The 14,380-nt window shown below is 40.0% G+C and overlaps 1 protein-coding gene across 1 annotated transcript; it reads right to left on the reverse strand.

Moving 5' to 3' along the window:
- Positions 1 to 399: 399 nt before the first annotated feature.
- On the reverse strand, positions 400 to 10,790 carry abcd3a (ATP-binding cassette, sub-family D (ALD), member 3a). The gene is given in 24 exon segments (XM_036585785.1): positions 400 to 1,508; positions 1,632 to 1,688; positions 1,798 to 1,902; positions 3,265 to 3,384; positions 3,483 to 3,572; positions 3,668 to 3,733; positions 3,937 to 4,014; positions 4,129 to 4,192; positions 4,286 to 4,358; positions 4,439 to 4,530; positions 5,553 to 5,644; positions 5,849 to 5,946; positions 6,088 to 6,157; positions 6,293 to 6,362; positions 6,828 to 6,897; positions 6,900 to 6,969; positions 7,060 to 7,116; positions 7,257 to 7,380; positions 7,487 to 7,584; positions 8,254 to 8,323; positions 8,928 to 9,016; positions 9,756 to 9,857; positions 10,019 to 10,055; positions 10,593 to 10,790. Coding segments are annotated over 24 exon segments (1,980 nt in total). The 5' UTR covers positions 10,703 to 10,790; the 3' UTR covers positions 400 to 1,430.
- Positions 10,791 to 14,380: the final 3,590 nt, after the last annotated feature.

The raw sequence follows: 14,380 nt of genomic DNA on the forward strand, positions 1-14,380 counted from the left end.
TAGTCAGAACAGGCCAGGGCGGAGCCTTGACAAAGTGCCGGTATCTTCAGTGAGGCAATATTGTGCAAAAAGATATGCTGCTGCCCCTAAATACCACTTCTTTAACCAGACAGTTGCTGCAGAACAGCTTCAGATCAAATGAGTAAGTAAAGAAGAAGTAAAGAAGGTAAAACTCTGAAGTTATATCTTATGGTTTAAAATGATCAGTTAATTGGTAAATAAAGTTGCTATTTCCTAGGAAAGGTGAAAGAGCAAAGGAAGGTTTGATCTGAATGACCTCTCACCCACATCTAACAAGAGGACATTATCATTTGGACTGACAATCACAGGGTATGCTGCCTTTCTCAGTGACCTGTGTGCATCCTTCTGGGGGAAAAAAAAAAAATCACATATCCAGAATCATTTGAACTGATATTTTCTTTTAATGAAAAGGCAAAGGTGAGTTCAGGTCCATGGACTCTTTTCCTCTTTTAGTGCTGTGTTACTAGGTTACCACAGTTATCTGTGTACAAAACCCGATAGGTCTACAGAGTCGCTTTCTAACTCGTTACACAATAGCGCAGAGAAATGTTACATTTTGCTCGGAACAAAAGAAAAAAAGGTGCATATTGACAACCATTAGATAATTACAGACACAGTTTGTTAAACAAGGCTTTCTGGCTTGCAAATCAGTGCAATCCGCTCCATCCATCAGAGTTAAGAAACACCAGTCCTGGAGGGCCGGAACCCTGCACACTTACGTAATTTTCCATTCAAACACACCTGGTTCTCATCAATTGCCAAGTTTAGTTGGTGTGTTAGAGTAGGGAAATCAGCAAACTGTGCTGGACTCCCACCTTCAGTACCCCACCCTGTTTTACCATCAAAAGGTAAACATGCTCCTGCAACAACTCCATCAAACCACTCGACAGGGCCATACAATCGACCCACCACTGAACACTACAGTAATTACTAAGGCCACTTAGTAGCTTGACATTATCATAATGAATAGTGTACCTGGGGTCAAAAAGGCATTGTTAGTTAGCATTAAACATCCCCAAAGTTCAAGAGTTCAGTCCACTGGCACTGATTTCATTTACAGAATCATAAGGACTAATTCCTCATACACGATTTCATCTAAAACATGATTTAGTTCACTTACAGGACGTGAACACTATTCATTGGGATTAGCCCATTCACTATTCTTATTAGTGGCTGTCCAGTAAATTGGACCGCACTTTAAATTACAAATTATACAATTATACAATCATGGAAGACAAAAACCTGTAGTGTTGACAGGTTTTTAAACATAGCTTCATGAAAAACTAACGGAAAGGTTACAAGTGATTAAAAACAATTCTATATTCAGCTGGCTACAAACTCTTGAAGTGCAATATTACAACTCCTGCCAGGTGGAAGTGTGCACACAAGTTTTGTGGTTGTCTGCTCTTCTACGAGCCAAACTCCACCGTTTCAGCAGTGATGGGTTTGAACTCATAGTTTCCTCTTCCATCCATGTGGAGGTAGTACTATAGTGAACAAAAACAAACAAAGGTTAGAAATAGACTAGTACTGGCTAGCACTGATACCTTTGCAGAAGAAATGATGAAGCCCCCCCACTCTAATGATGCTAACAGGAACGTGAGTCTCACCTCATGGTGTTTCCAGAGGGACTTTCTGTGGGAGACTGTAAACAGAGCGATGCCCACCTGCCAAGATCAGAGAGAATAAGTCAGCACCTCATAGAAAGCTGAACGAGTCAATACATTAGAGGCTTGTGATTGTGAGGAGATAATAGAGGCAATGAGCCCTTGTTACCTTCCTGCAGTGGCTGTAGATGTAGTCCTCCACATCCACACTCACAGCGCTGGTGCACTCATCCAGGATGGCAAACTGAGGTTTGTGGTAGAACAACCGAGCCATCTATCGCAAACAAGGAAAACACCACTTAAATACACTTATGCTCAATATCAATAAGTATTGCTTGAGGATATTAAGGGCATCTATTCAGGTGAGTTTGGATCTGAGAGCTGTGCTGTGTATTGAGTGAAATATGTTCGCTTTCGTAATTCTGCAGTTCAGTACAAAAACAATGAAAAATATTTAAGATAGGACAGAAACACTGTTTTTGTTATTTGCCAAATTAGGTGGCTGTCACCATGACAACAATGATCTTTTGGAGCAAGATTAAAACATTAGTGAAGTTCAAGGCATCTGTCTTTGAATGTAATGTTGTCTGAAGCACTTGACAAGTAAACAAGATATCCCAGTGTTTTTGCCAATGGGTATGCCACTTTGTTTTGCACAGGTCTCTTTTTGTTGCAGAAACATTTTAACAACTGCTTGCCTCTACACATCATACCAAAATAATGGTTTGTGGGTGGTCATTTTTAAAGTAGGTGGTTCATGTTCACACAGAGTAATGAATTCTTCCAGATAGTGGGCAATGTGATAATATTTTATCGTTATCGTGATAAACTATGACAGTACGGTTTCTGGGCATACTGTGGATATCGTCAGAACTTAAAGAACACTTACTAACTACATGCTTCATTACAAAGTGAGCATAATCATATCTGCTTAACTAGATTTAGTGCAGTGCAATTTGTAAAACAATGGAAAAAAATCTTTGTAGTTGTTAATTATTTTAATGTATTTTTATATGTGGCACAACAGCTTCTATTTCATCTGCTCCAACTTATTAAATCTCAGAAAAACTAAAATATCGTGATGCATATTGTGTATCGTGAAAATGTCTTGAATTACACAAACACACACACACACACACACACACAAACATTATCTACGCCGCTTATCCTTCGGGGATGTGGGGGGTGCTGGAGCCTATCCCAGCAGAAGGCAGACAACACCCTGGACAGGTCACCAGTCCATCGCAGGGCAAACATACAGACATACACATTTACACACTCACACCCAGGGGCAATTCAGCGTGTCCAAATGGCCTGACTGTGTGTCTTTGGACAGTGGGAAGAAACCGGAGCGTCTGAAGGAAACCCATACAGACACAGGGAGAACACGCAAACTCCATATTTTTTGCCATATCACCCACCCCTACTACCGGACTCTTTTGTGACAGAAAATATAACTTCGCAAAACTGTAATGCCATGAGCTCAACTATTTTTTTCTCTATTTAGGGTCAGACAATGCAAAATCAAATTTGCATTGCATTTTTACAGGCTAATATTTCATTAGTTAGTTGGTAGATCAGTAGTTACATCACATGTGCTTAGTCAAATATTTGGGTCTATTCCTTATATCCTTACAGCCATTCTCTGCTTCTCTCCACCACTAAGAACATCCATCCAGTCCTGAACAGCATCCCAAGAACCCTCTCTATCCAGAATGTGCCCCAATTGAACATTGTCCAGGTATCCTTTCAGCACCTGTTACAAAGATACCATATTAGTTAGATAAAAGTAGAAAATAGTTTCACTGAGACGAGGCAGCCAAATGTCCTAACTGGTTAATTGTACCCAAGCACCTGATCTGAAATGCCTTTCTTCTTCTGGTCCTCATAGGTGTCAGGATAGATCACCTGATCCCTCAGTGACCCCAGCGTCATGTACGGTCTCTGAATATATAAATGTATTAGCACAAAGAAATAGAGCTACTAAGAAATTCTATATAGAATAGGTGCTGCTGTTAATTATTTCCCATCAGTCCTACCTGAGGGACGTAGAAGAGCTTCCCTCTCTCAGGTTTTGTCAAACTTCCACCAAAAAGGGGCCAGAGCTAAAGAAAACAAAACCACACTACTTTACAAATGCACATTAACATGCTGTGTATAACACTGATTTTCAGATATTTCTCTCAGACTGGGCTATAATGGACTAGATTCTACACTAAAATTACATTTTATAGGCACATTAAAACAACATACTGAACATTTTCAAGGTTCATAATTCCAGGAAAGCATTGTAAATTCAAGTGCTTACCTCTCCAAGGACTCTGAAGAGTGAGCTCTTTCCACAGCCGTTGGGCCCACACACCAAAACATTAGTGCCAGATTTCACCTTTGAAGATATAAACGTATTAGACCTTAGTAAGAATTCAATCTGAGATCTTTAACCTGTGTGTGCACAACCACAAAAAATATATGCATAAAAGACCAGAAATGCAAAGCCTACCTCAAAACTGAGGTCTCTAATCAAAATGTCTCCATTGGGTGTTGCCAATGGGGTGTGTTCAAATCTGGAGAAAAACAGTACATTACAGATGATAAAATACCTACTAGAATTGAGAGAAATCTGAAAGTGAAGTATTTGATGGAGGCTTCAGACATACTTGATGATGTTGTCCATGTTGATGATTCGCCCACTTCCAGGCACCAAGACTAGTTTATCTAAGGCATCTGTTTCTGGAAATAAAAAAAAAGTATGATTAATAAGACCCATGGGTTGTCCACCACTTTGCCCCCCGAGACTGATTAAAGCTCACCTTTCTCTGACTGAGAGACCATGGTGCGCTCATATTTCCCAGAGTTCAACTCTTTTAGGACTTTCATAAGCTCAGTGATGCGGGCGGTAAACCTGGAAGGGAGAAACCATAGTAAAATAGCCAATAGAAAACAGAAAATACTTCCTATTAATCAGTTACCACCAACTTCAGTATGACAGGTACTTTTTTGCCATGGTCTCTATCTAGAAGATGCTGATTCTAAATCACTGTTGAGCAGTCCTCTGCTTACAGAAATGCAAATGACAGAATGCAAACAGGAGGGTACTAGCTTCCATTAATTGATACCCACATTATCATTCCTGGTTGATCTAAGTATACAGCTGGCTACAGATTTATTGTTGAATCGGATCTGAGGTGTTGGTAGTGAACAGACGGTCACTGCCAGAATGGAAGGGAATGTTATGTGCTTAGTGCACATAGCACTACTTCTTCCAAAAACTGAATGAAAAACTCTGGGAAAACTCTCAGAACAAACCTGGAGTTAGAATGGTGATGGTGGTAAATTAGTTACAATTACGAGGTGATGTAAGATGTGAAGAGGTGTTACTAAGAACTATGTAACTCACTGTAATTCATTGCTATCTGGGTCATCTGAAGTGTGGTGTGGTTTTAATTTAAGTTTTGGTTTGATCTTTGTGGAAGACCACACTCACAGCTCAGTGTTCACAACAGAACAAAGATCTGTTTAGCCAAATTAACGTTTCTTATCCTAGGTGCTGCCATTGCTTACAGCTTAACACATTGGTTAGGTTAAAAGGAACTGTGCAGTGCCCACATTTTCAATTAAAAGAAGATAAATATTAACGCACTTGTATGAGTGCAGCCCTTTGCATTTTTCAGGTTTGCAAAAAGACCTTGTGTAAAAGATGACATATCCTCAGCATCTGTTTTGTAGGAAGTACTTGGTCAAACCAGTTTGTTGATTCTGAATGTTATTTTCTGATAAATGATGATAAACACGTTTATTAGGAGTTGTTGACACATTATTAGTCTACTAAACTCCATTTTTCATCCAGCCCACTTAGTTTGTGGTCTGTTACCTAAAATGAGATTGTCACTCCCCTGTATAAACAAAATAAAACCCAAACTTTACCCTGAGAGCCTTGTCATTTCTCGTCCAGCAAGCACAATCCTGCCCAGAGCCTGGGACATGCGCAGCAGCATGCGACCACTCTGATAGTAATCCTACAGGAAGAGAAAATGTGTTAAACTGGGGGCTTTATTAATACTCTAAAACATGCATGCAGGTCGTTTGATAAAATCTCTTTTATTCTCTGCAAGGAGTTTTGTCATGTTCATGCTTTTTTGTAGCCGTATCTAAAATTTATGCCATTTACGTGCCACATGGGAATAGTGTAACGGTAGCTCTATTTAGCTGAGAGAGCTTACTTCCAGCAGTTCAGAATGTGTGCTGTTGAGGTGCCGTGGGTGGGCCAGGTTCAGAAACGGTCGACTCACGACCAGATATCCAACTACTGTGGCCAAGTCTGCACATGAGAGGGGAAAAGAAAAAAGAAAAAAAAAAGAGATCAGATCATCAATAAAATTTTCTTACTCTGTTATATTTATTGAAGACTTTATGAGCTTAATCTTTACTGCCTGTCTGTTCATAAAAAGCTTTAACTTACACTTAGCAATGATGTCGTCCACCATGCCCATGGAGAACCGGAAAAAGATGAAATTATGCAAGTGGTCAACCTGAGGGCAAAGTACATTAAAGCTATTACAAATGTGCAGCCGACAAGTGTAGAAGTCCAACATTTAAACTCTGTCTGATGTAACATTTCTAAACAGCTCAACCTGTCACAAAAGCACATGTTGGGCAGTTCTCACCAGCTTCTTGAAGGTAGCATAGATGGTCTGTTTCTCCCTCATATTTCCATTGTAGAAGGCAATCTCCTCACTAAGGGACAGGAGCGGTTAAGGAAATATAACGTTAACAAGCAACAGCCTTGCCTGCGTACTGATACATTCTACACTGTGTTGTCAGTTTGTTAGGTACATCTAGGTTACACCTACACTCACTGGCCATGTTAAGTGTACTTTTAGGTTTCATTTACTGCCTGGACAGCCACCTATCCATCACTGGATTACAGCTGACCACATTTTACATGGGTGGTGAAACATTCTCAACATAATACACACCTGGGCCACTTGCATGTTAGTGCTGTTACTGTGCTGAGAATAGTCTACCCACACCTTATCTGAGCAGTGGTCACTTTCAACTGATAGGCTGCAGCCAGTAATTGCACACCTACAAAGTGCACCCATAGCGAAGGTGTTCCTGATTGAATGGCCAATAAATGCAATACATCACTGTATCCTAATCTATTCTTATACTGTTCATTACACAGAAACTGCACTTCACCTGTTTGTGATCAGCCGAGAGTTGACATATCGGTACTCTCCCTCATACTTCTGCTCAATCACAGTCATTTCCCAATGGGTCTCCTCAATCTCGTCAAGAATAGGCCTGAGATCAGCAGGTAAGCCATCATAGAAGCAGGTCCCTATTCACAGGGTTGACATCATACATGGTCACCACCAGAAATGTATTAACAGATGTTTTCCAGAACAGCACAGAAATTTATTATTCTTACCTGTGCTCCAATAGCAGTTGTCAGCTTGAAGATGTACAGGCCAATATCAAGAAGAGGCTGGAAGAAGGTAAAATGAGAAAATAGAAGAGAGAAGAGAAAATAAAACACCGAATTCTTTCACTGAAGCAATGATATGCCACCAACATGAATGCTACACCCTGTCTAAATGAGCAAAAAGCATAACAAATATGTTGTACCTTGCTGAGATTGGAATACAGGTCCACCACACTGTTGCAGAATTTTTCCACATCCTGGGTGAGCAGCTGATCAGCATTGGCAATTCGGTTATCCAGGTTCCCCATTTTATAGTAAGTATATCCCCTAAAAACGTTAAGAGCAAGAGATTAGAAACATGACACTGCAACCTGGGAGAAATACATCACATGATGTATGAGGTTAACGTAGTAAAGCTTATAATTGTTCTTACTTCAGGTACTCCTCATAGAGATGTTTGGTGAGTCTTTCACGGAAGCAGAGCTTCAATTCATTCAAGCCAAGCTTCAGAAAGTTGTTCACCAGGGCAATCTGAGGGGAGCAACAAGTGTGTTTATGCAAATGCAAAAGGGATCTACAGCATTCAAATTCCACCTTGAGACAGCTACAGGTAACAGCCTAATGAAGCCTAGACGGCTCCTACATAAACCTTTCATGACAGCTGACATAAACCTACAGACGTTTATAGACTTATTCAAACAAGCCTCAGTTGTCATAATACCTCCTGAGGTGAAATGTCATTAAACTTGACAAAAGCAGTCTTTATGAAAACTGATGCTTATTGGAACAAGCCTTTATAAATGTTTATTTAGGTTTATCAGTTGTCATGAAAGGCTTATGCACGTGCCATGTGGCTTAATGCTAAGGTGTTACCTAGCTACATGACATTATCTATGGCATCAGAGAGATGAAAAACAAACAAAACACATTTTAGTCTAAGTACACACTAAGGAAAGCAGACACTTGATGTAGGAAATGCACACACAAAGACTAGTGATAGCTTATTTTTGCTGAGGACACAGTACTATTAATGTTAAATTATTAATGAGAGGTTACAATGCGTAAGTAAGACATCAGGCCTCCTCTGACTTTCCACATCCAATCAACATTGAAAAAGAAAACATACACTACAGTTACAACTAACATACAGATCAATCTACAATATAATATCTAAAAAAAGTTTTTAAAGTAGACACTTACAAATGGCATGAGTCTCATAAAGCTGAACAAATACTTCTTGAAATCTTTTGTGGAGCGACCAATAATTGCACTGTAAACCACAACATGCACAAAAATAAGAGCAAGCAAGGTCAGCAAGACATACAGAGGAACAAGGTGAACATCTGCTATGGTGAAACCCGAAGAGAAAAAAGTGCTGCAATCCTCTTGTCAGCATAATAAACAAAAATAACACATCCAGACATGCAAGGACATGACTTGTCTGAGAATAATACCACAAAATATATCAGAGGAGATCTGTATTTTAATGTGGGTAAATCAGTATGGCTAAGTAGTAAAGTATTAGTCCATATAAATTAAGCAATGTGTAAGCAACGTTTTGATCGGTGACTTAGTCAAACCAGCAAACAAACATTTCTAAGACTATGTTATGTCAAAAGCACAAGTTCACACACTTATTAGTCTGAAATCTTTTCACAGCAAATGGAGGTCACACAATCAAACTTTACCCCAGGTATGACCGTAATGTAGGAAAAAAAGTGCATTTTGAATAGTCTGATATCTCTGCTAATGATACCACTGTGAAAGATTAAAAAAAAACATATGATTAGGACTCTTTCAGGTATTCAAATTTGGTGTGTGAATATGAAGAACTGTAGTGCTGAATACACTTCAGTTAAGCTTCAGGATCCAACCTTTCAATCATGGTGCCATTCTGGATCATCCAAACGTCACAATACGTCCGAGCCACTAGCGTCACCGCAATCAAGATTAGGTACCATGTCTATGAGACACAAAACACAGCTGGTTAATTTCAAATCTACAGTGTAATCAAGGTAGGAGAGAGCAGCCTCAGTGATACAGTCTGAGGCCAAAGTTTTAAACAACGTCAGAAAAAAATTAGCTCTTCTTCATAATTTCTCATCATTTCTTCATAATCATAACAAATATGCATTAAGTATTCACAGCACATAAGTTTTGCCAAAAGGTTCTGCAGTCACAGTATAATGAGAGACTGGTATGGCATGAGATGTGAGACAGCTGTCCAAATTTCCTCAAATGCATTCGGGAAACACAAAAAGTCAATAAACCTTTAAAGGGCAAAGACTGCATTTTGCGGTGAAGCTTCATTTAAGTCATCCACTGTTGGCAATACAAGCGCCGGCATAAAAGTGATGTCATTAATGCTTCATGACCTGTGCCCCAATTACCATCACAGCAATTCAAGGTCAACACTGTTTCACAAGTCAAGCTCCATAAGAAGAGATAAAAATAAATAAATGTATTAATTAATTTGAAGTTGAAGGATACTTTCTTAGTAGGTATACCAATTACTATCTTTCTTTTTAGCTCCAAAGTTGCTTCTTACTGCTTTGCTGTTTGCCAAGACACTGAAATAGACAGGTGTCACTCTGAAAAGATCAAGCTTGTTGACACAAACCATCACTTACCATCATTAAACACTGGTGACTGCTACTAATAGAAAGAACTCTTAAAATACCGTATCTTTTTGCGCCACACACCTCTTTGCAGAAAAGTCTTGGTACCATGATCCTGAGAATTCGAGCGATCCGGATGAAAAACACTTTGTCCACAGCGGCCCGGTCCTTCTTAACGTCTTTCTGCTGAAGTGATGAAGACAACAAACAACAAAAGGGATTACTCCTAGGCAGTTCCCAATGAATTAGATCACTTTCTCCCATCAGTGTCAACAAGCCTAAATGAAATTAGTTATTCAAATATCATGAACTGTGTTTTGTTTCCATTGTGCGTTCATTTCACTTACTTCATTATTCAAGAGTGCTTCTGATGAGTCCTTTCTACTGTTGAACAAACACAGGAAAATGTCAAGACGTTTGTTTTGGCACCAATTTCTTTTTGACAAGTAGTTAGCTGCTCTTGTGGTAAAAGTTACGTTCAGTCGAACAACTAGCAGTAACATTTTTGTACCAAACAGTTGTGATAAGCAGCCCAGCGTGGCGGTACAGTAATTTAAAACTGTGGCTATAGTGCTACAGTGGTGGGCCTGCAGCTAACGTTACCTTCACTGTGAACAAAGTCTATTGTGTGACACCCAGAATAACCACAAAGCCTTACGGTCGCGACACATTAGCACACTTAAACAACACTTATTTGACTTTAGCCGCGAGTGTTTTACGTTGACGTACTGATGCTTTTTTCTTTCTCTTCCTTACAAGTTCACTGTTAAGCGTCTTGGCATGCTTCCAAATTCAGGGTCAACTAAGAGACAGCTAGGTTAGCTAAGTTAGCTCAGCCTGAGTTTAACATGAGAGCGCTTAAAACGTGGAGTCGAAACGCTACTGCGATTCTGAATGACAAGTTCGCTGAGGGTCACGTACCTGTTCAGTCTAGCAGACCTCCGCCTTTGCTTAAGCAGATATAAAGCGATCAGGATACCGCCGGCTATTGAGGAGTTCTTTGCTGTCAAGTATTTACTGACGACCGCCATGTTTCCTCCTGCGAGTCGGCGCGCCGGCTGCAAACAGCGGCGTGTTTGTGTGTGCAGAGAGAGAGACAGAGAGAGAGACAGAGAGAGAGAGAGTGAGAGTGAGAGTGACAGTGAGAGACAGAGAGCGAGAGAGAGCAGCTCACGGTGGCCCCGCAGCGGTGGGGTTGGAGCGCTACAGCAACAATACTTCCCTGCTAGAAAAGCAAGCGTAGACCAGCAGGGACGGTCACCACCAAAACTGTGGCGACCGCCATGCGCTCCGCGTTTTAGAAGGGGCGTGATAGGCAAACCTGCGCCGCGCGCTCCTCCCCGCGTGAAGGAGACAATTGTTCGCCTACAGAGCACCGCTAGTAGACTGTTAATGAAGCAATGTTGTTTTTTTTCGTTTGAGGGTTGTCCCATTTTGTAGGCCAAGATTTCAACCAACACCCCTTGTAACTCAGTTCCAAGGGGTTAGGGTGACACTCAAAACCAAAATGAAGAAATGGTTTGGGCCAAAGTATGCCCAGAAGAGACCTGCCTGCTCCCCGGCTGTGTTTGAGTGTATCTTTTGGGCTTTGTGAATGAAAGAATATATCTCGTGCTGAAAGTAATGGTCTCTCTCCCGTCTTCATCTACGCCGATACCACCATATGTGGTGTTTTGGATGCTGGTATGCTGGGGGGTGTTTCACTAGGCAAGATTTCTCAGTTTAGCCAGATAATTTGAGCCCAAAGGTCAAGCCTGTCCAATAGGAAAAGAGCCGAGGAACATTCTTATTAGACAATCCTCATCTTTGGGCTTAAACTAGTGAGAAATCCAGCTTTGTGGAATACCCCCCTGGTCAGCAGCAATGGAAGTTGCTATGTTGTTCACTTCCAAATCCAACATAAGTTGTGTTTTGGATGTTGGTATGCTAGTTAACCCGCATGACCATACTGAGTGACCATCTAAACCAGCATAAACCAGCTCCGACCAGCATGGAATGTATGCTAGTCTGTGCTGTTTTTTTTTTTTTTCATATATGGATTGATTCTGTAAATGAAATGTCAGGATTGGACCTAGCAATACTTCAGTATCAGTCAGACCATCTCAAGCAGCAGATATGTCTGTCAGCTATCAAAAATTGCTCTACAAAGCAGGGGTTTTCAACACTGTCCTGCACCGTCACAGGAGTGTCAAACAGGGTTCTTGTCGGGCCACATTTAGCGTATTTGGCGGTCACACTGCAGAAATTAGATGGGTTGATTAGCTGATGAGTTGATTCAAGACAACACACCTAATCTATATTAACACACCTAATCTATATACCCGTAGAGTAGTGTTTCTCAAACACTTCATGACCTAGATCAGTGGCTCTTAACTCCAGTCATGATTGAACTCATGAAGGGCTTTATAATTCCTGATGAGCGAGATCAGGTGTGATGGGGCAGTAAACTGTGTAGGGCAGTGGGTCTCCAGGACAGGAGCTAAGAGCCACTGACCTAGCTCATGAAGTGCTTAAGAAACACTCCTCTACAGCAGTGTTTTTCAACTCATTCCTCTGGGCTCACCAGTCGCTCTGCATTTGTGCTCTAATTCTCAGTGCACCTGTTCCAGATATTCTCTATTTCTAAAGGAGTAAATAGGTAAAAACTCAAGTTTACACAATTTTCTTCTTAGCCCAAATTCAGTCAATCGGTCAAGACATGTTTGGTGTCTGAAGTTTACAGTTTACATTAATTTTACACTAGAGGTATAAGGCTAATGCAGCAAAAAGTAATGGAAGTAATGAAGTCATGTTCTCTTTCCTTCATATACCTGTTGCAGTGAAAAAAAAACATGACTAAAAATTCTGTTACTTGACATCGGTCACAGTTGCCTGTTGGGTGTTCAGAGCTAAGTTAGAGCAAAAACATGGAACGACTGGATCGACTGAGCCCCAAGGACTGGATAAAGAACCTTCCTCTAAAGTACAGGGCCTGTCCCTAGTCCTGTTGATCTACTGCATATTGAGCTCCAATTCTAACATAATACAACTGAATTGGTCCTTCAGGGGCCTGTGAGCCAGGAGACCCACAAACTAAACTCTCATGAGATCTTTTTTTAAATAACACTGTAATGTAGAATTACAAACACTTATGACAGTTAAAAATAAACAGACAAGTAAATAACTAAATAAATGAATTTAAAAAAGAACAAAGGTGAAAAAATGTAAAAACAGGGATAAAAATGTTGCTGTGACAGAAATATTTAAAAACATAAAATATTGGGGGTTTGTTCAGGATTTAAGTACAAAACAATGTTGCCAAAATGTATAGGATTATAAGATGTAAGTGGGGGTCACACTCTTCCTCAGTTGCCCCAAATTTGATGTTGACATAATTCAACCTCTCAATTATTAAATAACCGGAAACACAAAAAGTCAATAAACCTTTAAAGGGCAAAGACTGCATTTTACAGTGCATCTTCATTTAAGTCATCCACTGTTGGCAATACTAGTGCTGGTATAAAAGTGATGTTGAAAATGCTCCATGACCTGTGCCCCAATTACCATCACAGCAATTTAAGGTTTACAAGTCATGCTACACAAGAAAAAAGAAAAATAAATTAATTAATTACTTTAAAAAGTTTAAGGATAATAATTTAGTAGGTATACCAATTACTATCTTCCTTTTTAGCTCCAAAGTTGCTTGTTACTGATTTGCTGTCTGTCAAGACCCTGAAATAGACAGGTGTCACTCTGAAAAGATCAAGCTTGCTGACACAAGCCATCACTGACCATCTTGACATTCTGTCAAATTTGGTGTCAACTAAGAGACAGCCAGGTTAGCTAAGTTAGCTCAGCCTGAGTTTAACATGAGAGCGCTTTGGAGTCAAAACACTACTGCGAGTCTGAATAACAAACATGTTCGCTGAGTGTCATGTACCTGTTCAGTTCAGCAGATCTCTGTCTTTGCTTAAGTAGATATGTATAAATGAATGTATAGGATTATTAAGACGTGAGTGGCGGTCACTCTCTTCTTTAGTTGCCCCAAATTTAATCTCACCTCTAAAGTTATTAAACAACTGAAAACACAAAAAGTAACTAAACCTTTAAAGGGCAAAGACTGCATTTTTCAGTGAAACTTCATTACAGTCATCCACTGTTGGAATAACTAGTGCCGGTATAAAAGTGATGTAATTAAAGCTTCATGACCTGTGCCCCAATTACCATCACAGCCATCACAATTCAAGGTCAACACTGGTTCACAAGTCAACCTACATAAGAAGAAATAAAAATAAATAAATTCATTACTTTAAAAAGGATATTTTCTTAGTAGGTATACTATCTTTCTTCTTAGCTCCAAAGTTGCTTGTTACCGCTTTGCTGTTTGCCAAGATACAGAAATAGACAGGTGTCACTCAGATCAGGCTTTTTGACACAAGCCGTCACCCACCATCATTAAACACTGGTGACTCGCTACTAATAGAAACAACTACTTTTGCGCCACTCACCTCTTTGCAGAAAAGTCTTGGTACCATGATCCTGAGAATTTGTGTGATCCGGATGAAAAACACTTTGTCCACAGCGGCCCGGCCCTTCTTAACCTCTTTCTGCTGAAGTGATGAAGACAACAAACAACAAATTTTGTCTACTTATAGTCAGTTTCCAATGAATTAGATCACTTTCACCCATCAGTGTCAACAAGCCTAAATGAAATTGGTTCTTTTAACATC

This window comes from Colossoma macropomum, unplaced genomic scaffold (assembly GCF_904425465.1).
Source record: "Colossoma macropomum unplaced genomic scaffold, Colossoma_macropomum, whole genome shotgun sequence".
NCBI classification, from domain to species: domain Eukaryota; kingdom Metazoa; phylum Chordata; class Actinopteri; order Characiformes; family Serrasalmidae; genus Colossoma; species Colossoma macropomum.